This window comes from Centrocercus urophasianus, unplaced genomic scaffold (assembly GCF_019232065.1).
Source record: "Centrocercus urophasianus isolate 14NV4802_14NV808 unplaced genomic scaffold, USGS_Curo_1.0 seq_296, whole genome shotgun sequence".
Classification (NCBI taxonomy): Eukaryota; Metazoa; Chordata; class Aves; order Galliformes; family Phasianidae; genus Centrocercus; species Centrocercus urophasianus.
Genome location: NW_024884862.1, coordinates 20700 through 45652, shown reverse-complemented (window position 1 = coordinate 45652; position 24953 = coordinate 20700). Strand labels below are relative to the sequence as shown.

The window sequence follows — 24953 nt, the reverse complement described above, 5'->3', positions numbered from 1 at the left end:
CTCATCATCACAGACATTACTAACATTATATTTCAGTTTCACCCCCTCCTTTCCCCAGGCTTCCAGTGCTCACACTGGATATCGGGTTTCCCCAGCTCTGCAGATGCCGGCTATTCTCACTTCCAATGTCCGTCCCATCCCCATTCACAAGCACTGCACCCTTCACATCACAGCGGGAGGCTCCAGCCCCCAGCTCTTTCTCCCACTCCAAATTGTTCTTACAAGCCGCAGTGGGGGGGGTGTGCGGGGATGTGTTCTCGTGCCGGCCCAACTCTAATATCCCAAACTCACTGCTTTCCTTCACCTTTTTGCCATTTTTTTTTTTTGTTTGTTTGTTTGTTTTTCCACAATTCCACTATTTGTACCCTCAACTGCAATTCCACATACCATTAAAAACTGCATTTCCGCATAATTTCCACATACCATTAAAAGTTGCATTTCCGCATACCATTAAAAACTGCATTTCCACATAATTTCCACATACCATTACAATTTGCATTTCTGCATTTCCATGTACCATTAAAACTGCATTTCCACATACCATTAAAAGCTGCATTTCCACATAATTTCCACATACCATTAACAATTGCAATTCCGCATACCATTAAAAACTGCATTTCCACATAATTTCCATATACCGTTAACAACTGCATTTCTACATACCATTAAAATTGCACTTCCACACAATTTCCGCATACCATTAAAAGCTGCATTTCCCCATACCATTAAGACAGTTTTTCCCAGTGCCTTCAAAATCCACAAATCAAACAATACAATTCCTCAACTTCCACAAACACCCAGCACTTGGTCTCATGATTAGGATACTCAATTATAAAACTGGTCCCATTACTCCATTTACGTTCCTGGTTTCTTATTCAATATTTCCCCTGGCTCACCAACAATGTTTCTCCAGTGAGCCAAAATACAACCCAAGGGGTCTTCTCATATCACTTTAGAAACCCCTTGTTCCATAACAGCCTCGTACACGACATAACACAACACTTTCAGGACATAAACATTTAACAATCACACAGACAGTGACAATAATCAGTACAATTTATCCTCAGGATCCTTCCTCTCTCTGCCTCCCTCCAGAGCTCAACCTTCCCTCTGTGTTCATTTCCCACACTTGCATAGCTGCCAACCTCCTTCTCCAATAATCAACACATCAACGATAAACATCATTTCCATCCATGAGTAGAAATTAGGACCTAGAAATTGATCTAACTGTTCTGCTACACTTATAGGATCCTCAGTTAAGGAATTCTTCTTGCAACTCCTAACTTCTCTTCTAGTAAAAACAGCAGGCATTACCATACCCTATTTCCCTTTTACCTAAGACTGCCTTAAGAGGACAAAGTGAAGTATTAGTAAGGTTAGTATTAGAGAAAGAAAAACTCTCCAGGTCCCATTCGCATGACTCCAACTCCCTCAGTAACTGAGAGCGCATCCTCTCTCCAGGACCCTGCACAGATCAGCAGCACCCACTCTCCTCCTCTGGAGAGGTCACCACTGCTTTAGAAATTGCACTGCTTTAGAAATTAAAGGGGGGGAAGTTATCTAAGGGATCCCATTTATGATCTTTCTGCTTCTCTTTCCTATTTCCTTTGAACTTCAACTCCTCGCGAGGCACATTTCTTTACTTCTTGCACTCATTGGGCGACCTAAGCCAATTCTGTTTCAGAAAAGGAGTCTTACTGTTTACATATAAATACAAAGTCTGATATGCCCAATTTTCTTCAGACTCCTATTTTGGTCAAAATAATGATTTTCCCTGTAGTGGCTCCCTACTGTATACAGTATTTAAACATTTTTTTTCCCTGTTCTTTTCCTAGTTTTGGGATTATTTTCCAATTTTGAAGCACTTCTCCCAAGGGGCTGGCTCTCTCTAGGCACCATTCCGGGGACCTTTTTCCCCTGCTCTCGGGAACTCCTATTACCCATCCCTCCAGAATGCTACTGTGAACTCCCCAGCTCACAGGTTACCACACTCTGATTCTCGGATTTTGGGCCCAATCCCTCAGGAGTACTATACTCCTATCTCGGATTAATAGGGGTGTACTGCTGGCACTTCGTCAAGTGCACAGGGTACCACACACCAACAGTTCCCTCCCGAGACTCTTCCTTCCACCAACACAGCCGCTCCGTCCGCCCCTGGCCGTGCCCCTCGCGGGACAGCGGAACCGCAGGTCGGGACTCAGCACTCGCTTCGCACTGACAGCGCGTCTCAGTCACACACACTCAAGAGTCTCAACCAACCCCAAGGAAAGAGTTAAATCCCCTTACCTTGTTCCGTGCACGAAGTTACCGGGTCGCCATGGCCAACACCCGTGCCTACCTGCCCCTTGGCTTTCTCAGAGTCCATCCTTTATGAAACAGTCTCGGTTTTTTATCGGCCGTACCAAGGAGTCATCTCACCACCCAGACAGGACCGCTGAAATCAGCGGGGTGCACCTATCCTGTGCAGGGCAGTAGGGAAACTCTCAAAGAGGCGATAATAATCCCGGACGAGCCCCCAAATTGTTGGAAATAATCCAAGTAATTTTGTCAGGACGGTATCTCTGATAAAAGCAAAATTTATTCGCGATTGCAATGGCGGGCGTCCCACAAGTAGGAGCGCGCCTATGGACACAACATGACAGCCTTTATACCCTGTTTTCTCCCCCTTGCCTCCCCCCTCCCCTGTTTCCCCACTGGCTGGGTACTCCAGGTTCACAATCTTATCAGAAGGTTTTGCTATTGTTAATTTATTTGTTATCTGGTGCCAGTCAGCAGTCATCCTGTTGTTTCCAAGATGTCTCAGTGCTCTCCTTGTCCTATTGATATGGTGATTTTCTTTAAAGTCATCATCGTTAAACAAAGAGCACTGGGGGATGATGTCAGGCCTTCCCAATGTTTCTTCAGGCGCTTCCTCGGGCATGCCATGGCTTGTTCTCTGGTTTGCTCTCATGCAGGATATTCTTGCCGTGTGTAATGACAAAATATACATATGTACATATATACAGAGTGTGCGTTCCTGGGAAGGTTCGTCTATACGATAAGTGATGTAAACTTATCAGAGATCTTCCCCAAGTTGAGTAGAAGGACTCCCAAAAAGAACTATGATAGTGGAGATCATAAAATAAAAATAATATTATACAATTCTAATGCAGAAACAACACTTGATTCCCACAAAGGGAAGGAGGGCGATAGAAAAGATAGTGAGATGGTAAGCTAAAGAATACAAGATATAGAATACAATATGTAAGAGATCCATATCATATCTTATTTATGATAACTCAAAGGGAATTCACAAATAGCATCGCTTAGAGGGGTTTAAAGCTTAGAGGTATTTATTACTTAGAGGAATTTATGGCCTAGAGGCATTTGTTGTTTAGTTTAGCTTTTGCTACCCCAAGACCAATTTATTGCTTAGCTTAACCTTTTTGCTTTTCCCAAGTATATTTCTAAAAGGGAGCCTCCTCAAGTCAGTAGAGAGGGGCCCCTAAGAAAGCAATGGATGGGGAAGATAAGCGGGATGAGAAACGCCTAAGACATGCCAGGCCTGTAAGGAGCTCAGAGCTGAAACAAAGGTCGAAAGGACATGGCAAGGAAGACATCTCACTTCATCCCAGAACGACCACCGAATGGGGAGGAAGACATCGAGCCTTCATTGAATGGAAATTGGTGGCCCTGCTAGGCAGGGGGGTTGGAACTACATGATCCTTGAGGTCCCTTCCAACCCGGGTGATTCTGTGATTCTGTGAAACTAACGCGCATGCCCTGGGGAGGGGGACAGTATGGAAATGAATTCCTGAAAAAGCCATTAATATGTCAATGGGTCTTAGATAACACTGTTGAATATGTATGGTTTGGCTGATAAATGTAACGGGAGCCCACTCTTTGGTGTGCAAGCTAGGAGGAGCAATCCCCTTGCACCCAGCATGTGGCACAGTGCTAAAATAAAGACGTATCTTCTCTTTTAACCTTACGTGGGTTATAGAGAGTTTGATTCCACAAATCAATAGGAAAGAATTGTGTTAAGGGGGGATAGTCACCACCAGGATCCAGCAGCGGTGCTGTTGCACGACGTTTGAAGGTCCGAGGCAGAAGCAGCGGGGGGGGCGGGGGGGGGGGGGGGAGCAGCAGCATGGCCGGCCTTGGGAGCAGCAAGCAGGTAGCAGGAGGCAGTCGCGGAGACAATCCGGGAGGAAGCAGCAGTGCTCAGGCAGCAGGCCCAGGAGAGTCAGTCAGCATGCAGAAATTGCACAGTGTGAGGAATCTGATGTCAGACACCTCTTCTTCTACTTCAGCAAGCAGGCATCACTTCGTGAGGAATCTGTTGTCAGAAAACCTATGTTTTTTCTTCATGAGGAATCTGTTGCCAGAAAACCTATCCTCATGGTTTTCGATTCCCCTTTTATCCTACTTGTTCTCCTGCCTAAGTGACAAGGATGGGCCTTGAGCAAGAGTCTTTGAGTATCCCCTGAGATGGCCATCATCCTGAGATAAGTCTACACAAAAGAGCACTTCACAGCTATTTAGCCGCAGCTCATCTCTCTCTCCTTGCCCCTGGCCTTGTCCATCTGTGTCCCCAGACAAAGGATTTCACAACCCTTGCCCAGGACTTGCCTGAACTTGAACAAGTCCATCTGTGTCCCCAGCAAACTTTGAGACACTGATGTTAACAGAATAATATCTTACAGTGCCCAACAGTCAGGCTACTGAAGAACAGCAAAATAACCATCAGGTAGATTAAGCTGCCAAAATTGAGGTGCTTCAGATAGACCTGCACTGGCAGAACAAGGCTGAATTATTTTTAGCTCGGTGGGCCCATGAGACCTTGGGGCATTAAAGAGATGCAACATACAAATGGGCTAGAGACCGAGGGGTGGACTTAATTATGGATGCTATTGCACAGGTTATTCATGACTGTGACATGCCATAATTAAACAAGCCAAGAGGATGAAACCTCTCTGGGAGGAAGGGCGATGGCAAAAGTATAAATATGGGGAGGCATGGCAGGTTGATTATATCACCTTGCCACTTACTCAGGATGGTAAGCACTATGTGATTATCATGGTGCAGGCAACCACTGGGTGGCTTGAAACATATGCAGTTGTCAGTCCACAGAACTGGAGTATTAACTCTTTAATTACTCGTGCTTTACATGATGTTATGATGTGGAGTACCGATAACAAAATTATAAAACCATGACATTGCTGAACAGCTTGTAACAGCATGCCATGTGGGACAGACCTGCAGGTTCGGATCCTGTGCTTTTTGAGGTGGGGAGAGAAACAAATTTCTGAAACAGGCAGAGTTATTGCCAGCTGAGAAATATCTGCTGTTTGTGCAGACAATGACCTTAAGTTCCTTCAGTCTCATAACAAAGTTGCTCTGAATTATACTTTCCTATGGCTATGAAAAGCCATCTCTAGTCAACTTAGATTTGACATTTTGCACTCCCTCAACAAACAGAAGCTACATTACATATCCCGTCTCTACTATAAGCCAGCCCAGTTTTGAAGTTTAAAAGGAACAATTGAAGAGTCACCATTATCAGAATAACAAATTTAAACTTGATAAAAACAATTAATTTTACTTACAAATGCACATAACAAGGATTACAACAGTAACACACTACTGAAACTGCATCTCAACAGAAACAGTGTTTTATTGGTAATGGCATTAAATGAAACTCTCTGGCTAGGGTTAAGCAATTATCTGGAAGTTGTAGTTAAAAGTGAAGATCTCAGTTGATTGGAGTAAGGCCTTCCACTGTCTTGCACATCCTAGTGACTCTCTCCTTTTTTGCCAACTACCTGATGAAAGAAAGAGACAGGAAGTAGCAGAGTGGTTAACCAAACAAGTGTCAAAAAGATTATTTATTTATTTTTAATTAGCATCAAAATTAACAATCACAACATTTTTCAACTAAATTAGTGCATTTGAACATGCATTTTAACACTTGCAAGAAGCTGTGAATCCCTCTAAGGTGCTAAGAGGGATGCAAGACAAGAAACTCTTACCTTCATTATTAATAAAACCAGCAAAATATCAGTCTCAATTGAAAAGAGTTAGAAGACAGGAACTGCAACATAACACTCCACATTTAAAAGTATATGTTACACACCAAGCATTCAACCACAGTATGCTATATAAAGTAACACAGCAGGAAGAGAACCACTGGTTGCTCCAATAATAATGCTTGTTCCCTTTGTTGGAAATAATCCAAGTAATTTTGTCAGGACGGTATCTCTGATAAAAGCAGAATTTATTCACGATTGCAATGGCGGGCGTCCCACAAGTAGGAGCGCGCCTATGGACACAACATGGCAGCCTTTATACCCTGTTTTCTCCCCCTTGCCTCCCCCCTCCCCTGTTTCCCCACTGGCTGGGTACTCCAGGTTCACAATCTTATCAGAAGGTTGACATTTGCTATTTACTTGTTAATTTATTTGTTATCTGGTGCCAGTCAGCAGTCATCCTGTTGTTTCCAAGATGTCTCAGTGCTCCCCTTGTCCTACTGATATGATGATTTTCTTTGAAGTCATCATCATTAAACAAAGAGCACTGGGGGATGATGTCAGGCCTTCACAATGTTTCTTCAGGCGCTTCCTCGGGCATGCCATGGCTTGTTCTCTGGTTTGCTCTCGTGCAGGATATTTTTGCAGTGTGTGTGACAAAATATACATATATACACCTATATACAGAGTTCTAATGCAGAAACAACACTTGATTCCCACACCTTCCCTTGGCATCCTTATTGAGAACTGCTAACTGAGAACATCTACCTTACCATGTAGTTCAAACCTGTAGAGAAATGTGGAAGTCATCTGATTTTCAGTTATTCTTGATGAAAACATTCCTTATGAAGACTACTCTTAGTCTCCAGTTCTGCAAACCCCACCAGGAATCAGAGTCATCTCAGTACTTCTCTTTTCAGAAAAGATTACTACTGACACCAGACTTTGCTGAGAGTTGCCAGTCAACAGCAACACCAGCACTCTACATTCTGCCATGTAAGCTTACAATTAGCATGGTTCATTAAGGAAAGGGATTCAATCTCCTTTGTTACAGTAACTGGACATAAGCAGGATTTTCTGAAACCATTTTCCCAACCATTTTCCCACAGTCTGACAGTGACAAAAAAATACATCCAACTCAACATCCCAGTATGAACAACAGTAGGACTGGAAACACTACTACTAAACCTTCTGGAGCAGAAAGGTGTGTGTTTTCAACATATAGAGGTCTAGCAAATGAACTTAGATGCTATTGGTTCAGGCCACCTCTGTACAAACACCTCTCAGCTCCTCACTTTGTATTCCTTGAAAAGGTTCCCTAGAGACAAATGGGGGACAATAAAGAGAACTTGGTAGCCCACACTGGCTTGCACACCGTTTACTGCAGGGTTACACCAAAGGACACTAATCTTGACTAAGATTAAGAAAAATCAAGTTTTGGTAGAGCATTTCACAAACTGCATTTCAAACAGCTTTACAAGATTCAATACAGGCTGAAAAATGAGTTATAGAAAATAATTTGTAGAAGTGCTAGACAGTGCACTTCTAAAAATGTCAACTTTAGAATAAAGAGAACAGAGTTGATGTGAGAATCAAGTGTTGTTTCTGCATTAGAATTGTATAATATTATTTTTATTTCATGATCTCAGCTATCATAGTTCTTTTTGGGAGTCCCTCTACTTAACTTGGGGAAGATCTCTGATAAGTTTACATCACTTATCGTATAGACGAACCTTCCCAGGAACGCACACTTTGTATATAGGTGTATATATGTATATTTTGCCACATACACTGCAAGAATATCCTGCATGAGAGCAAACCAGAGAACAAGCCATGGCATGCCCGAGGAAGCGCCTGAAGAGACATTGTGAAGGCCTGACATCATCCCCCAGTGCTCTTTGTTTAACGATGATGACTTTAAAGAAAATCACCATATCAACAGGACAAGGAGAGCACGGAGACATCTTGGATGATTACTGACTGGCACCAGATAACAAATAAATTAACAAGTAAATAGCAACTGTAAATTCTTCTGATAAGATTGTGAACCTGGAGTACCCAGTCATTGGGGAAACAGGGGAGGGGGAGGCAAAGGGGAGAAAACAGGGTATAAAGGCTGTCATGGTGTGTCCATAGGCGCGCTCCTACTTGTGGGACGCCCGCCATTGCAATCGCGAATAAATTTTGCTTTTATCAGAGATACCGTCCAGACAAAATTACTTGGATTATTTCCAACAGTTGATAAGACTGAAAGATAAAGAGAAACATTTAAGATAAGATTTAGATGGGGAAAAAAAAAAAAACACAAAAACAGGTGAGTTGGTGCATCAGGAGGTAGAGAAGGCCATTCCTAATTGCAGAAGTTGCAGAGAAGGGTCTTGCATCAGTGCTGAGATTGTGGAAAAGGTGAAAGAGATGCTAGATGAGCAGAGGGAGGTTCTCTGGTTGTGGTGATACAAGTTGCAGCTTGTTAAGTCCCTTAATGGACAACCTTGCAGTTTGTTTAGATAATGGGAAGGATCTGTGACTTTCTATTGAATAAATAAGGGAGGTTTTGCGAGACTTTGTATTTGAATAGATAAGGAACGTTCCACGAGTCTTTGTATGAAATATGGACGTACCTCTGGGAAGACCTCTGAATGTATATAAACTGAAGACCTCTCTGTGTAAGGTATGCATGATAGGAGGAGAGCATCCCCCATGAATCCAGCCCTGTTATTAAAGAATGTCTACTTTCTAACACTCGAACTTGAGTCTTAGAGAGTTTCTTGATTGACCGCTTTATGGTAACAATTTGGCGACCCAGGTGGGACAGAGCTCTTGAGCCTCAATGGTTCCTGGGATCACAGAACCTCAGCCAGCACCGAGGTATTCTTGGGAGGTGTCACGGAGTTGACCAGATCAATCTATGTCCGTGACAGGGGGGCAACAGGCCTCTGCCCTCCCCCCCCCCACCCCCACCCCAGTCCCACAAAAACAGGAAGGAAGGAAGGGAGGAAAAGAACAGCGGCAACAACCTATGGAGGAAAACTTATTTTACTATAATACCAGAATACAAGATAACAGAATATATACAATTTAATTGAAATTGAGATTAATAAATCAGACAAGATGAGAGAGAGAGAGAGTTCCCGGGACCGAGTCAAACCTGAAAAGCTTGGAACGGCTAGGAAAGCACCCTCCAGCACCCACTGCAAGGCAGCAAGAGAGCGCCCCCCCCCACCCGGAAGGGCCAGATCCCGTGACTGCTGTAATGTACAGGGATAGGTACCTGGAATTGGGGCAGTGACACTTTAATGCTCCGTATACTACTTGATGTTTAGATGTGGAGTACTGAAACCCCAAAAAACAAAATACATAAAACCATGACAGGAGGACACTGATTCCCGGACTGAAGAGCCCAGGAGTGAAGACGACTGACTAGTGAGTATCAAGGCATTCTTTTTTATTTTATCTTATTGTTTGGGTTGCCCAGGGCGGTTTGAGACCCCCCATATTTTGGTTGCCTGCCTGTCAGACGTAACGAAAGTGGCACAGGATAGGGCTAAAAGGCCTGGGTAAGGGGTTAAATCCCCAAAATTGGAATTAAACATCACTACAGTTATTGTCATCAGGTACACTTATTTGATTGTTGATTGTTGGTTTGTGCTGTTACTGTATGCTGTTTGTTTTTGTTGTTATTGTACAAAGAACTCACCCATGTGCATTGTTAAACTGGGCACATCTAGGGGTGAGGGAATTTTGAAAAAGTCACCTTTGGGCTGCGTTCTAAGTTACTGGAAAAAAATAACTGAATCTCCTTGTGAGGTTGCACAGAAAGATGATTTAATTAAGTACTGTAATCAGTGGTGGCCACTGTATAAATTAGAAGATGGAGAAAAATGGCCAGTGAATGGTACTTTGAATTATAACACTTTGTTACAATTGATGCTTTTGGGAAGAGAAGATAAATGGGATGAGGTGTTATATGCTGATACGTTCTTTATATTGAGGCAACATCCTGAATGGCAAAAGAAGTGTGGGATCAATTTGGTCATAAATGACCCTCTGATTTTGGTACTAGAAAAGGATAAAAGAGAGAGGAAGAAAGGAAAGGTGTTAAAAAGGTGTTGTTCAGCACGTAGTACTGGGCAGAGAAGCTTGAAACTAAATCAGCAGGAAGATTTAGAGATGTTAGTAACCCCAAGATTCCCCAAGAGCATGGGCCTGGACTCCCTGGGGCAAAGGGGTCGGATAATGAGCATGAAAGAGGGACTATAGAAACAATGCCGGTGACAGAGAGCACTTGCAGCTGTTATAACGTTGTGCTACAAGCCCTGCTGAAGCTTGCAGTTGGAAATGATGGTCCAGTTGTAGTTAAGGTACCCTTTTAATTACAGATTTAAACAATTGGAAAACAGCTGCTGGTAGCTATCGAGATGATCCTGAATGGATTAGCTAATGCTTTTGAAATCATGGTTACAACCCAGGATCCGGACTGGAAAGATATAGAAGTTGTCATGCAGGTGTTGTTTGATAGTACAGAAAAAGAAATGATTCGCAGAACTGCAAGGACTCAAGTGAAGGCTCAGGTAGCAGCAGGGGTATTGCAAGGGCAGTTAGAACATCACTTTCCCTCCATGGACAATGGAGATAAGTTGCTGCAAACACAGTATCAGAAAAGGGTTTTTTTTTTGGTTGGTTTAAGAAATGCAATACCAAAGGTAATAAACTGGTATTCATGGCTTTATGATTTTTGTTATTGGTATTCCACATCATAGCATCATGTAAAGCACAGGGAATTAAAGAGTTAATACTCCAGTTCCGTGGACTGACAACTTTCCAGATACCTGGTTCTCAGAAGAGAAAAAGAACTACATACCCCAGAGGAATTTGCATTCAGAGGGGAAGATAAGACCCGCAAGTCACGGGAATCGCTCCGTCTCTCGCTGCCTGGCAGTGTGTGGGTGTGCTCCCCAGCCATTTCACCTTCAGTTCAGAGTAAGGCTTTTTGGTATTGAACACTCTCTCATTTTATTTATTAGCCTCAATTCCAATTATATTGTACTATATTGTGTTATCTTGCATTCTGATATCATATTTAGTAAAATTAATTTTCCTCCTCAGATCGATGCCAGTGTTCTGTCTATGGGCCCAGCTCCCATCTCCCTACCTTCCTCCTCTCCCTTTCCCTTTTTGGGTCAGGGGGGCTACGGGGGGCCTGCTGCCCCCTGTCACAGACACAGATTGATATAGATAACTCCGTGACAATGGTCGAAATTATATGAGATTAAGCAAGAAAGAAAAGAATCCCCAAGTGACTTCCTGAATAAATTAAAGGAAACCACTAGAAAGTATACAACTCTTGATCCCAAATCAGAAGAAGGGAGAAGTCAGTTAGCAATTTTGTCTATTGGCCAATCTGCTGATGATATTCGAAAGAAGCTGCAGAAGTTACAAGGGGCATAGATGCTAGAGATCTAGGGAAGTTGCTGGATATGGCTTGGTTAGTTCATAGAAATAGAGAACAGCAGAAGGAAAAAGGTTGCGCTAGGCTGATTGCTGCCCTGGAAGGGACCCATGGTCCCCAAGGGGAACCTCGGGTTGGATTGAGAGATGGTGAACTTAGGGGGAGCAGATGTGGCAGAAGATTTCCAAAATCCCAACTAGGGGAAAAACAGTGTGCAAACTGAAGGGAGGAGGGACATCGGAAGCAAGAATGTCCGTATCTACAGAGATCTAGGAAACCTGTGTTAGCTGTGGAAGCTACGGAGTGAAGGGGACTGGAGGCATTTTCCCCAGCAGAGCCTCTGGTTAAAATTAAGCTGGGGGAAGATGAAACTGAAATAGAATGTTTGGTTGACACAGGAGCTACTTATCCAGTTTTAAATACAAAGAAGCATGAATTAGGCTATGATACTCTAAGAGTTATTGGTGTGACAGGCAAGTCAGAAGCCAGACCGTTCTTTAAGCCTTTGAAGTTTAAAACTGGGAAACAGTGGGTGATACATCAGTTCTTGTATTTACCAGGAGCACCAGAGCCTTTAGTTGGTCGAGGTTTGTTGGAGAAATTAGAGGCAGAAAGAAAATTTAAAGATGGGGAGGTAAAGGTATTGGTACCAGAATCTAAATTTGTCCAAGCTGCAAGAGTTATTTTCACAGGAAGTCAAGCCAGAAAATAAAGGAATTTCAGCTGAAGTTGAATCTGCAGTGGTGCCTTTCGTATGGGCAGGGGAGGTGCCTGGAAGACCAAAGAGAGCTGAGCCAGTAAGATCTAAAGCCAGGATCGGTATGGGCAAGGCTGAAACAATATCCTATAAAATTAGAAGCTAAGATGGGATTGATACCTCTCATACAAAAATTCTTAAAACATGGTTTATTAAGGAAATGTGATTCTAAGTATAACACTCCAATATTGTCTATTAAGAAAGCGGATGGGAAGTTCTCATGGTTTTATGATTTTTTGTTATCAGTATTCCATATCATAACATCATGTAGTGCACTGGGAGTTAGAGTTAACACTCCAGGTCTGTGGATTGTCAATAGTTTCCAGTACCTGGTTTTCAGAAGAGAAGAACAACTACATACTCCAGAAGACTTTGCGTTGTTCTGTTTCTGTTTTCTGTTCAGAGGGAAAGACAAAACTGTTTGCAGATCATAAGATGCTCTTTTGCCTTTCTGCTCGTCCTGGCAGTGTGTTCACCTTCAGCATTAGAATAAAGCCTTCAGTTTTTGGACACTCTCATTTTCTTCCAGAACCCCAAAATGTCCATGAGCTGAGACCATTTTTAGGAATGATAGGATGGTGTTGTTTATGGATCGCTAATTATGGACTAATTGCAAAACCCTTATATGAATTACTGAAAGTAATAGGTCCCAGTCTAGTGGGAAAGTGGAAAGGATAAATCAAATGCTGTTTCAGGGTACGTTTGGATCTGAGAGACAGGATGTCTCAGGAGCAGAGGCACTCAGAGCAGCAGAGGGTTATGAGTTTTAGTCAGCATATACACACACACATGCAGGCATCCATTTTAGATGGACGTAAGCAGCAAGCAGAAACTACCTAAGCAAGCACACTTACTTACCGACCCTTGAGAGATGGCCAACCACCAAAAAGAGAGAAAAGGAACATGCCAGCGGTGGATTTGATAGGGAGTGTCAGCAGGGCCTCCCCTGCTTCAAAGTGCACTTTTCGTTCCTCCCCCACCACAGCCTCTCTCCTGCTTTTATGCTCCCCAGGGTCTGCAGGGTTTTTTCCACTTGCATGCCATACCTGTGTGGCCAACACATGATACAGAGCCCAAGTGGAACACCTGCTTGCAAAATAAGTCCTTGCAAAACCAAGATAAACTACCAAGGTCAACTCTCTCTACAAAACAAGCTTTTTGTGGTTACAGCTGCAAATATAACTTCCCTTAAAACTGTCAGAATACTTTGTTCCATCCCAAGATCATTCTTCAGTCAGGGGCCTTTAGGTCCCCAACACAAACGCTTATAGCACAGCTAAGCAAAATATGTCAAGAGACCTCTATGGATTGGACTCAGGCCTTACCTTTAGCCTTGTTGAGAATTAGAGTCTAACCGTGAAGTAGACAGCACCTTAGTCCATACGAATTGATGTACGAATGACCAATATCAGACTCCTGGATTACCAGGAGAGATACGAATACAGGGGGGAAAATGATACAAGAAAGTATTTAATTGCTCTCAGGAAAGTCTTGCAGGAAATAAATAAATACGTAATCCTAAATAAATCTCTGAGACTTGATTTCCCAGCACATCCATTCCAACTGGGAGACTGGGTGCATGTCAAATCCTGGACACCTGAACCACTGCAAGAGAAGTGGAAAGGACCCTTCCAAGTTCTACTGACCACCTATACTGCAGTGAAACTAGAAGGAAAAGGACTCTGGATTCATTTTTCTCAGATTAAGAAGGCACCTTCCATGTGGAAGACTGAACAGACTACCTCGCCATTAAAAGTTAAGATAATTAAGCGGGCATAATGTATAAAGCAATTCTGTTGGTAGGAATTTGCCTTGTAGGCTGTGAAAAATAGAAAAGTAATGTACATTTACAAATAGTAGGGAAACGAGGTACTGTAACTAATTCCTCTGCTGGATATGTACTGAATTACCAAGGAGCATGCAGAGAGGGTATCCACAAGCAGGAATATTGTTAAATCAAACAGAAATAAGTTGAATTGGCAACAGCAGTCTGGCATACAAAAACGGATCCAGCACTAAAAATGCACAGCGATTTCCATTGCTTATGGTCTTATGGGGAGAGAACCAAACAGTGCATGTCTTGGGGTAAATTTACCAGGTGGATTCACATGGAAGACAAAATTATAGAATCATAGAATCACAGAATGGTTTGGGTTGGAAGGGACCTTTAAGATCATCTATTTCCAATCCCCCTGTAATAGGCAGCGATACCCCCCTATAGACCAGGTTTCTCAAAGCCCCATCCAGCCTGGCCTTGAATGCTTCTGGGGAGGTAGCATTCACAACCTCACTGGGCAACCTGTTCCAGTGTCTCACTACCCTCACAATAAAGAATTTTTTCCTAATATCCAGTTTGAATCTACCTTCTTCCAGGTAGGTCCCTCTTCGGCTCTTATAAAAAGTTCCACCCCAGCTTTCCTGTAGGCCCCCTTCAGGTACTGGAAGGCCACTGTAAGGTCTCCTCGGAGCTTTCTCTTCTACAGGCTGAAGAACCCCAGCTCTCAGCCTGTCCTCATAGGGGAGGTGCTTCAGCCCTCGGATCAACTTTGTGGCCCTCCTCTGGACCCACTCCAACAACTCCATGTCCTTCTTATGTTGGGGGCTCCAGAACTGCACACAATATTCCAGGTGGAGTCTCACGAGAGCAGAGTAGAGGGGCAGAATCACCTCCCTTGACCTGCTGGCCACACTTCTCTTGATGCAAATTGAATAATTCTATACCTTCATTTTGCAGTTTTACACAGGGCCTAACCAAACAAGACACCAAAAATGTGAGAAGGGGCACTTATAGATATCTTTGGTTCTGTTGGCCTGATTGTATGCTCCGTTATAGGAATCAACCAGTAGCTGGTTTTAGGGCCCCTTAAGGGAAATTTTGGTTATGTGAAGGAAACGAAGGTATGTTTGCTAGTGTACTAATGCTCCTCGATCAGGGTGACTTATCAGTACAAAAAAGACAGGGAGCTGTTGGAGAGGGTCCAGAGGAGGGCCACTAGGATGATCAGGGGACTGGAGCACCTCCACTATGAGGACAGGCTGAGGGAGCTGGGCTTGTTCAGCCTGGAGAAAAGAAGGCTGCGGGGTGACCTCTTTGCAGCCTTTCAATAACTAAAGGGAGCCTACAGAGGGGAGGGGAATCAACTCTTTCTAAGGGTTGATATGTGTAGGATGAGGGGAAATGGTTTTAAGTTGAGGGAGGGGAGATTGAGGTCGGAAATTCTTTACCCAGAGAGTGGTGAGGTGCTGGAACAGGCTGCCCAGAGAGGTTGTGGATGCCCCGTCCTTGGAGGTGTTCAAGGCCAGGTTGGATGGGGCCCTGGGCAGCCTGGTTTAGCATTAAACGTGGAGGTTGGTGGCCCTGCATGTGGCAGGGGGGTTGGAGATTCATGATCCTTGAGGTCCCTTCCAATCCTGGCCATTCTGTGATTCTGTGATCTTGTGCAATAGAGGAGATATTCCCAACAATGCAAATTCAGGACAACAGTGCAACGACTGGGTTATATTTACCTAGATACAGAGTGTCAGACTTCTCAGAGCAGCAATCCATTAATTGAGAAGCTGACTCGCTTCCATTCTTTTGTTCGCTGGTTCTTCCCTATGCTGGGAGTCAGTGAACTGGAAAAAGCAGTAGCTAACCTGTCCACATCCTTAGAGATACTCTCTAATGCCACCATAGATAGCATAGTAAGACTGCAATTCGGACAATCTGACAAGTAGCCATAGAAAACTGGATGGCCCTGGATTTGTTACAGGCTAGCAAGGATGGTATATGTGCAGTTATTAATACTTCATGCTGTCATTATGTAGATGAATCAGGCAGAATAGAAGAGGATATAGAGAAAATACAACTAAAGCTATATCATCAAATATCCCTCAATGACACCTTATGGAGTGTAGAGGTGGTCTGGGATAAGCTGACTTCATGGTTACCTCATTGGTCTTGCTTGAAGAAACTGTTTTTGATATATTTTTTTTTGTTGTTATTGTTGTATGTATAACTGCATGTATAATGACACAGTGCTGCAATTGTTGTTCTGACCATTGTTGGAGACATAATAAATCGATACGGTGAGGGTTAAAGCATGTTAGCTGCAACCCTCAAAAAGAAAAGGGGGGCTGACATAAGTTTCAGCTTAAGTCCCTTAATTGACAACGTTGTAGTTTGTTTAGATAATCGGAAGCATCTGTGACTTTGTATTGTATAGATAAGGGAGGTTCCACAAGGCTTTGTATGGAATACATATGTACCTCCAGGAAGACCTCTGAATATATATAAACTGAAGACCTTGCTGTGCAAGGTACGTGTGTGTAAGAGATTATTCTGTTAATTTCTGTGTCTCAAAGCTTGCTGGGGACACAGATGGACTTGTTCAAGTCCAGACAAGTCCCAAGCAAGGATTGTGAAATCCTTTGTCTGGGGGACACAGATGGGCAAGGCCAGGTGTATGGGAACTGCTGAGTCATGGCCTGAACCTCTGATTGATCACCTGAGGCGAGCTATGAGTCAGCCAGAGGAGCACAGGTGAAGGCAATTCACCTGTGCTGCCGGAAGGGGTGGAGCCTGGCTCCACCTCTCCTAGACCTATTTAAGAGCTGGCTAGGAGAGGGGGAGGATCTCTTCTGGAGATCACCTCTCTTGGTGTTTTGTGGTGAGCTCAGCTGAAGGGTAAGCTCTTCCACTTATTCTCTTTTCGTGATCATTGTCTACTTTGTCTAACTCTCTTGATTGTATTGTGATTATAACATCTTGATATCTGTTGAGTATACACCAGGGGCAACGAGAGGGAGATGAGCTGCAGCTAAATAGCTGTGAAGTGCTCCTTTGTGTGGACCTAACTCAGGATGATGGCCATCTCAGGGGGTACTCAATGACTCTTGCTCAAGGCCCATCATTATCACGTAGGCAGGAGAACAAGGAGGATAAAAGAGGAACTGAAAACCATGAGGATGGGTTTCTGACAATTCAGATTCCTCACGAAGAAGAGGGATTCCTGACGATTGAGGTGATTCCTGCATACTGTCAAACTCTCCAGTGCTTGCTGCCTGAGTGCTGTTGCTGCTTCAAGGATTGGCTCCTCGACTTCTTCGTCTACCTGCCTGCTGCCCAAGGCCGGCTGCACTGCTTCTCACCCCTCCCCTGCTGCGTCTGCCCGGGACCTTCAAACGCTGTGCAACGGGACTGCTGCTGGATCCTGCTGATGACTATCCCTGCTCTATGCAACTCCTGTTTCTTTTCCACCTTTTCTATCGCCCTCCTTCCCTTCCCCATCTCCCTGGTTAGGTTTGGTAATAAACTGGATGGAACAACATATGAACAGTTGTTTCTTAATCTCACGCTGAGTATACAGATATTAAAAGGACTTCATCTCTCTCCTGTAAATTGGAGCGAGACAAGAACTTAATGACATGCACACCAACATGAGTATTAATTCAAGATTCGTAAACCATTTGACAAACCGAGAAGAAAACCCGGAGACTGGTCTGAACATCGTGTTGTTTGTAACATTAGCTATTCCATTTGGGATGTAGTTGTTTGTGAAATTAGCCATTCCTTCTGGGATGTAGATGTCAAAAATCAAATCGTACCACATTGCATATAGGTTAAAATATAGGTGTCTCCATCAGTGTCGTTAGGTAGCTATATACGGATGTAATTCTATGTCACGGAGTTGACCAGATCAATCTATGTCCGTGACAGGAGTGACAGGGCCTCTGCCCTCCCACCCCAGTCCCACAAAAAATGGGAAGGAAGGAAGGGAGGAAAAGAGCAGCGGCAACAACCTATGGAGGAAAACTTATTTTACTATAATATCGGAATACAAAATAACACAATATAAACAATTTAGTTGAAATTGAGATTAATAAATCAGACAAGATGAGAGAGAGAGTTCCCGGGACCGATTCAAACCTGGAAAGGTTGGAACGGCTAGGAAAGCACCCTCCAGCACCTGCTGCAAGGCAGCAAGAGAGTGCCCCCCCCACCCGGAAGAGCCAGATCCCGTGACTTCTGTAATGTACAGGGATAGGTACTTGGAATTGGGGCAGTAACACTTTAATACCCCGTACACTACATGATGTTCTGATGTGGAATACTGAAACCATAAAAAAACAAAAACATAGAACCATGACATTCTACAACACATAAGTCTAGATCTGTGTCCGTGACAGGGGGCAGCAGGCCTGGAAGGAAAAAAAAAGAGAGGGAAGAAAAAAAAATGTTAATGGTTTATGGGCCAGCCTGGCCCCATGACTAATGAGGCAGGGAACTCATGGCCTTGGGAGAAGGGTCGGGAGATAGTAGATGGGTCTAAAAAATTCAAAGCAACAGCAATGATCTGAGGAGGAATGTTCATTTACTATGATCTCGTAATGCAAGATAATACAATACAACACAATTCAATTGGAATTGAGACCAACAAATCAAAAAAGATGAGAGAGAGAATATCCAAAACCGAGGCCTTAACTCTGTAGACTGCAGAGGAGCCACGTGCTTCTCTGCCATGTACTGGGAGAGCCAGTGAGTGAGAGGGACTGGTGTCCTGCCTGGAGCTCCACCTTTTCTCCTCTGGGGAATGCCTCTCCTCCCGTCCAAGAACCAAAATGCCCAAAAAAGGCAGTCCACAGAACCAGAACATTAACTCTTTAACTCCCACTGCTTTGTATGATGTTATGATGTGGAATACCAACAACAAAAATCACAAAACCACGATACACGTCATAACATCATGTAAAGAATTTGGTGTTAAATAGTTAATGCTCCAGTTCCATGGACTGCTGATTTTCCGGGTACCTGGTTCTCAGAAGAGAAAAACTGTATACCCCAGAGAACTTCGTGTTTCCGTTTTCCATTCAGAGAGAAAGATAAAACTGCTCACAAGTCACAAGACTGCTCTCTGTTTTTGTTGCTCATCTTGGCAGTGCATGCTCCCTGACCGTCTCACCTTCAGCTTTAGAGTAAGGCCTTCAGTTTTGGACACTCTCTCATTTTATTTGATTTATTAGCTTAAATTCCGATTATATTGTATTATATTGTGTTATTTTGCATTCCGATATCATGTTTAGTAAATTAAGTTTTCTCCTTAGATTGTTGCAGCTGTTCTGTTTTTAGGCCCATCTCCTACCTCCTTACCCTTTCCTCTTTCCCAGGACGTGGGTCCATGGGTCCCCCTGCCCCGTTACTCACAGAACCAGGCCAAATCAGCCCATAAACCATTTACACTCCTCCCCCCTCCTTTTTTTTGGGTCGGTGGACCTGTGGGCCTGCTGTCCCCCCCTATCATGGGCACAGATAGATCTAGAAATAACCCCGTGACCGATTATTAGATTATATTCCTAGGATATTGGGGGCATTTATACCTCACCTCACACAGATCCGGAGGCTCCTGTATAAACTAAGAAAGGCCAGTTGTGGGATTGGGGATTAACAAGAAGCTTTTCTACAGGCAAAGATAGCTGTTAAACAAGCACAGGTGCTCAGTATACTTGATCCCACTCTCCCTGCTGAACTAGATGTGCATGTGAGCAAGCTTTGAGACACAGAAGTTAACAGAATAATCTCTTACAGTTCTCTGACTGTATTAATAATTGTATTCATAATAGTGAATAATAAGAGGAAAGAGTCTCTTCCAAAACCAGAGAATGATGACTGGCAGGGAATATGGAGAGGTTTAGGAAAGGTCTTAGAAGCATGGGGACCCGCAGTGTCATGGGATTTTACTCTTGAACACCTGTGGGATCCCGAGAAACTAAGCTAGTATTTGAGTCAGGGACTATGCGGCTTACATAAATCTAAGGAGGTACAACTTATTTGGGGTTTGGCTTGTGCTTACCGTGCCCTATATAATACTATTCTGGAGAGAGAGAGATTCCGAGCTGAGGTTCAAGCCAAAGGGGAAAATCCCCAAGTCAAATCTAATCAATTACAGGAGACACCAGTAACAATAACAGTTGCTCCTGTGGAGGGCAAGAAATGGAAACGAGTGTCTTCGCGTCTTGAACGAAAAAGAGAAGAAGAGAAGAAGAGGAGGTGGAGGAAGATCCAGGCGAGGGGCCCTCCTCAGAACCACCACCATCGCGAAAGACAAAAGGGAAAACTAAGAGACGTGCAGAAGAGAGTGATGAAGAGGAAGTCTCTATTACTACTCGCCGGCCTCTAAAGATGACTGAAATCCAAGGTTCAAGAAAGGAGTTTACACGGTGCCCGAATGAAACTCTTGTTTCCTGGTTGGTTCGCTGTTGGGACAGTGGGGCCCATAGCTTGTCTCTGGATGGTAATGAAGCTCGACAACTAGGTGCCATTGCCAGAGATCCAGCTATTGATAGAGGAATTAGTCGATGTTCAGATGAGGCTACCACCCTCTGGGAACAAGTGTTAATAGCTGTGAAGGAAAAGTATCCCTTCAAAAGCTGCTTGAAAATTGCAATGAAAAAATGGGATATAGTTGAAAAGAGTATCCAGTATTTGAGGGAAATAGGCGTGGTGGAAATGTTGTATGACCCTAACTTTGTTACTAACCATCCACACCAAAACCGCGACCCTGAAAAAGTGAGGACGACACCTGAGATATGGCAGAAACTCGTGACAACAGCGCCGGACAAATATGCCTCTACACTAATGTCAGCGTGTGACAGATACAAAGAACAACAGAAAACACCCTTAATTTAGGAATTAATTCTTATGCTCCAAAACTATGAACAATTGCTGTCCCCAATTCATGCTGCCGTGGCTGCTATATCAAGAATGATGACGGAGCAAGTGCCTCAACCGATTAACCGTGACAAACCTGTAGCAGTATCAGAGACGCTTGATGAAGATCGGGATAATCAAATGAGTCTAATGAAGGACATGAAGGAGATGACGAAATTTATGCGAGCCCACGTAACTAAAGACGATGAACCTTCCTTCTCACGTGCACCATCAAAAATCTCAGCTGTTAGAGGCAAACGCTCTCCGGCTCAAGTAAGGGGTAATACACCGCGAATTGCCTTATGCTATTACCTACGTGACCATGGAGAAGACATGGGGAAGTGGCACGGTCAACCTACTCCTGTACTACGAGCCCGGGTGAAAGAATTACAAAGCAGATCAACCACCAGTGCAGTTGCTCCAGTTACCACAGGTAATGAATAAAGGGGCCCTGCCCTCAGTCAGGGGGGGGAAAGGGATAATAGAGTATATTGGACTGTGTGGATTCGATGGCCTGGCACATCAGAACCACTGAAATATAAGGCACTGGTGGATACTGGTGCACAGTGCACTCTGATGCCCTCGAGTCATGAAGGGACAGAATCAATCCATATTTCTGGAGTGACCGGGGGCTCTCAAGAATTGACTGTGTTGGAGGCTGAGATAAGCCTCGCTGGTAAGGACTGGCAAAAACATCCTACTGTGACGGGCCCAGGGGCTCCATGTATACTAGGTATTGATTATCACAGGAGGCGGCATTTCAAGGATCCTAAGGGGTTATCGATGGGCCTTTGGAATAGCTGCTGTGGACACAGACAACATTAAGCAGCTGTCTGTTTTGCCTGGCCTATCCGAAGATCCGTCTGTTGCAGGGCTGCTGCGAGTGGAAAAGCAACAGGTACCGATTGCTACAAAAACGGTGCACAGGCGGCAGTACCGCACCAACAGGGATTCCTTGCTCCCCATTCAGAAGTTAATTCGTCAACTAGGGAGCCAGGGAGTGATCAGCAAAACTCACTCACCTTTTAACAGCCCCATATGGCCAGTGCGTAAAGCCAGTGGAGAATGGAGGCTGACGGTGGACTACCGTGGCCTGAATGAAGTCACACCCCCACTGAGTGCTGCTGTGCCGGACATGTTAGAACTCCAGTATGAAGTGGAGTCAAAAGCAGCCAAATGGTATGCCACCATTGACATTGCTAATGCCTTCTTTTCCATTCCTTTGGCCAAAGAATCTAGGCCACAGTTTGCTTTCACATGGAGGGGCATTCAGTATACCTGGGACCGTTTGCCCCAGGGGTGGAAACACAGCCCAACCATTTGCCATGGGTTGATCCAAACTGTATTGGAGCAGGGCAGTGCTCCTGAGCACCTGCAGTACACTGATGACATCATTGTGTGGGGCGATACAGCAGAAGAAGTCTTTACAAAAGGAGAGCGAATAATCCAAATGCTTCTGAGTGCTGGTTTTGCTATTAAGCGAAGCAAAGTGAAAGGACCTGCCCAGGAGATTCAGTTCCTTGGTATAAAGTGGCAAGATGGCCGTCGTCACATCCCGACAGATGTGATCGACAGAATCACTGCTATGTCTCCACCCACTAGCAAAAGAGAGACACAATCTTTTCTGGGTGCAGTGGGCTTTTGGAGAATGCATGTTCCAAACTACAGCCTCAATGTAAGTCCCCTTTATTATGTGACGTGAATGAGAAATAAGTTTACATGGGGCCTTGAGCAGCAGCAGGCTTTTGAACAGATTAAACAGGAGGTAGCCCGTGCTGTGGCCCTGGGGCCAGTACGGACGGGACAGGGTATAAAGAACATCCTCTATACTGCTGCTGGAGAGAAAAGTCCAACTTGAAGTTTGTGGCAAAGAGCCTCAGGAGAGACCCGAGGCCGACCCCCGGGATTCTGGAGTCGGGCGTACAGAGGGTCTGAAGAGCGCTATACTCCAACTGAAAAGGAGATCTTAGCTGCGTATGAGGGGGTTTGGGCTGCTTCCAAAGTAGTCGGTACTGAAACACAGCTCCTTCTGGCACCTCGACTGCCAGTGCTGAACTGGATGTTCAAGGGAAAGGTTCTCTCCACCCATCATGCTACTGATGTCACTTGGATTAAGCGGACTGCGTTGATTACGCAGCCAGCGTGGATGGGGAACCTCAGCCGTCCAGGAATCCTAGAGGTCATCATGGACTGGCCTGAAGGTAAAAAGTTTGGAACACCACCAGGAGAAGAAGTAGCTCATGCTAAAGAGGCCCCACCATACAATGAACTACCAGAGAATGAAAAGAAATATGCCTTGTTCACAGATGGATCGTGTCCTGTTGTGGGGAAGCATCGCAGATGGAAATCTGCTGTGTGGAGCCCCACACGACAAGTTGCAGAGGCCACTGAAGGGAAAGGAGAATCAAGCGAATTTGCAGAGGTAAAGGCTGTCCAACTGGCCTCAGATGTTGCTGAATGGGAGAGGTGGCCAATGCTCTATCTTTACACTGACTCATGGATGGTAGTGAATGCCTTATGGGGGTGGTTACAGCAGTGGGAGCAAAATAACTGGCAAAGAAGGCAAGGCAAGGGCTACTGAAGAACAGCAAAATAACCATCAGGCAGACCGAGCTGCCAGAATTGAGGTGGCTCAAATAGACCTGGACTGGCAGAACAAGGGTGAATTATTTCTAGCTCGGGGGGCCCATGAGACCTCAGGTCATCAAGGGAGAGATGCAACATACAAATGGGCTAGAGACCGAGGGGTGGATTTAACTATGGATGCCATTGCACAGGTTATTCATAACTGTGAAACATGTGCCATCATCAAACAAGCCAAGAGGATGAAACCTCTCTGGGAGGAAGGGCGATGGCAAAAGTACAAATATGGGGAGGCATGGCAGGTTGATTATATCACCTTGCCACGATCTCGCAATGGTAAGCATTATGTGCTTACTATGGTGGAAGCAACCACTGGGTGGCTTGAAACATACACAGCACCCCTTGCTACCACCCGAAACACCATATTGGGTCTCGAGAAACAAGTCCTGTGGCGACATGGCACCCCAGAAAGGATTGAGTCAGATAATGGGACTCATTTCAAAAACTCTCTTGTAAATACTTGGGCCAAAGATCATGGCATTGAGTGGATTTACCATATTCCCTATCATGCACCAGCCTCTGGTAAAATTGAACGATACAATGGATTGTTAAAAACTATGCTAAAAGCACTGGGTGGCGGAACATTTAAGCACTGGGAGAAGTTTTTGGCAGAAGCCACCTGGTTAGTCAATACCAGAGGATCTATCAATCGTGATGGTCCTAACCAATCCAGTTCCCTACATACCGTAGAGGGAGATAAAGTCCCTGTTGTACATGTAAAGAACAAGTTAGGAAAGGCAGTTTGGGTTCTTCCAGCTTCTGGAAAGGGCAAACCTCTCCGTGGTACAGTTTTTGCGCAGGTGCCAGGATCCACTTGGTGGGTAATGCAGAAGAATGGGGATGTCCAATGTGTACCACAGGGAAACTTGATGCTGGGGGCGTGCAATTAGTAATTCTATGTATCTGTATATAGCCATGTGCGTGTAATGCATTTTAATCATTTTTTTTGTTTGTTTGTATCTATGTATATATATTTTAAGCATGATGTAATGATGTAGAATAAGGGATGGAATGTCATGGTCCTATGTTTTTTTTTGTTTTTGGGTTTCAGTATTCCACATCAAAACATCATGTAGTGTACGGGGCACTGAAATGTTAATGCCCCAATCCCAGGTACCTATCCCTGTACATTACAGCAGTCACGGGATCTGGCCCTTCCGGGTGGGGAGGTGCTCTCCTGCTGCCTTGCAGAGGGTGCTGGAGGGTGCTTTCCTGGCCATTCCAAGCTTTTCAGGTTTGACTCGGTCCCGGGAACTCTCTCTCTCTCTCATCTTGTCTGATTTATTAATCTCAATTTCAAGTAAATTGTATATACTGTGTTATCTTGTATTCCGATATTATAGTAAAATAAGTTTTCCTCCATAGATTGTTGCCGCTGCTCTTTTCCTCTCTTCCTTCCTTCCCATTTTT

The 24953-nt window shown here is 44.3% G+C and overlaps 1 protein-coding gene across 1 annotated transcript in view; it reads right to left on the bottom strand.

The window, feature by feature from the left end:
• Positions 1-5561: 5561 nt before the first annotated feature.
• Positions 5562-24953, bottom strand: part of LOC122165426 (thioredoxin-like protein 1) — a gene marked incomplete at its 5' end in the record, with an annotated part of 36788 nt that continues 17396 nt past the window's right edge. The window contains 2 exons of the mRNA XM_042828338.1: positions 5562-5804; positions 13073-13260. Coding sequence (XP_042684272.1) covers positions 5801-5804; positions 13073-13260 — 192 coding nt within the window. The remainder of the gene's footprint in view (positions 5805-13072; positions 13261-24953) is intronic.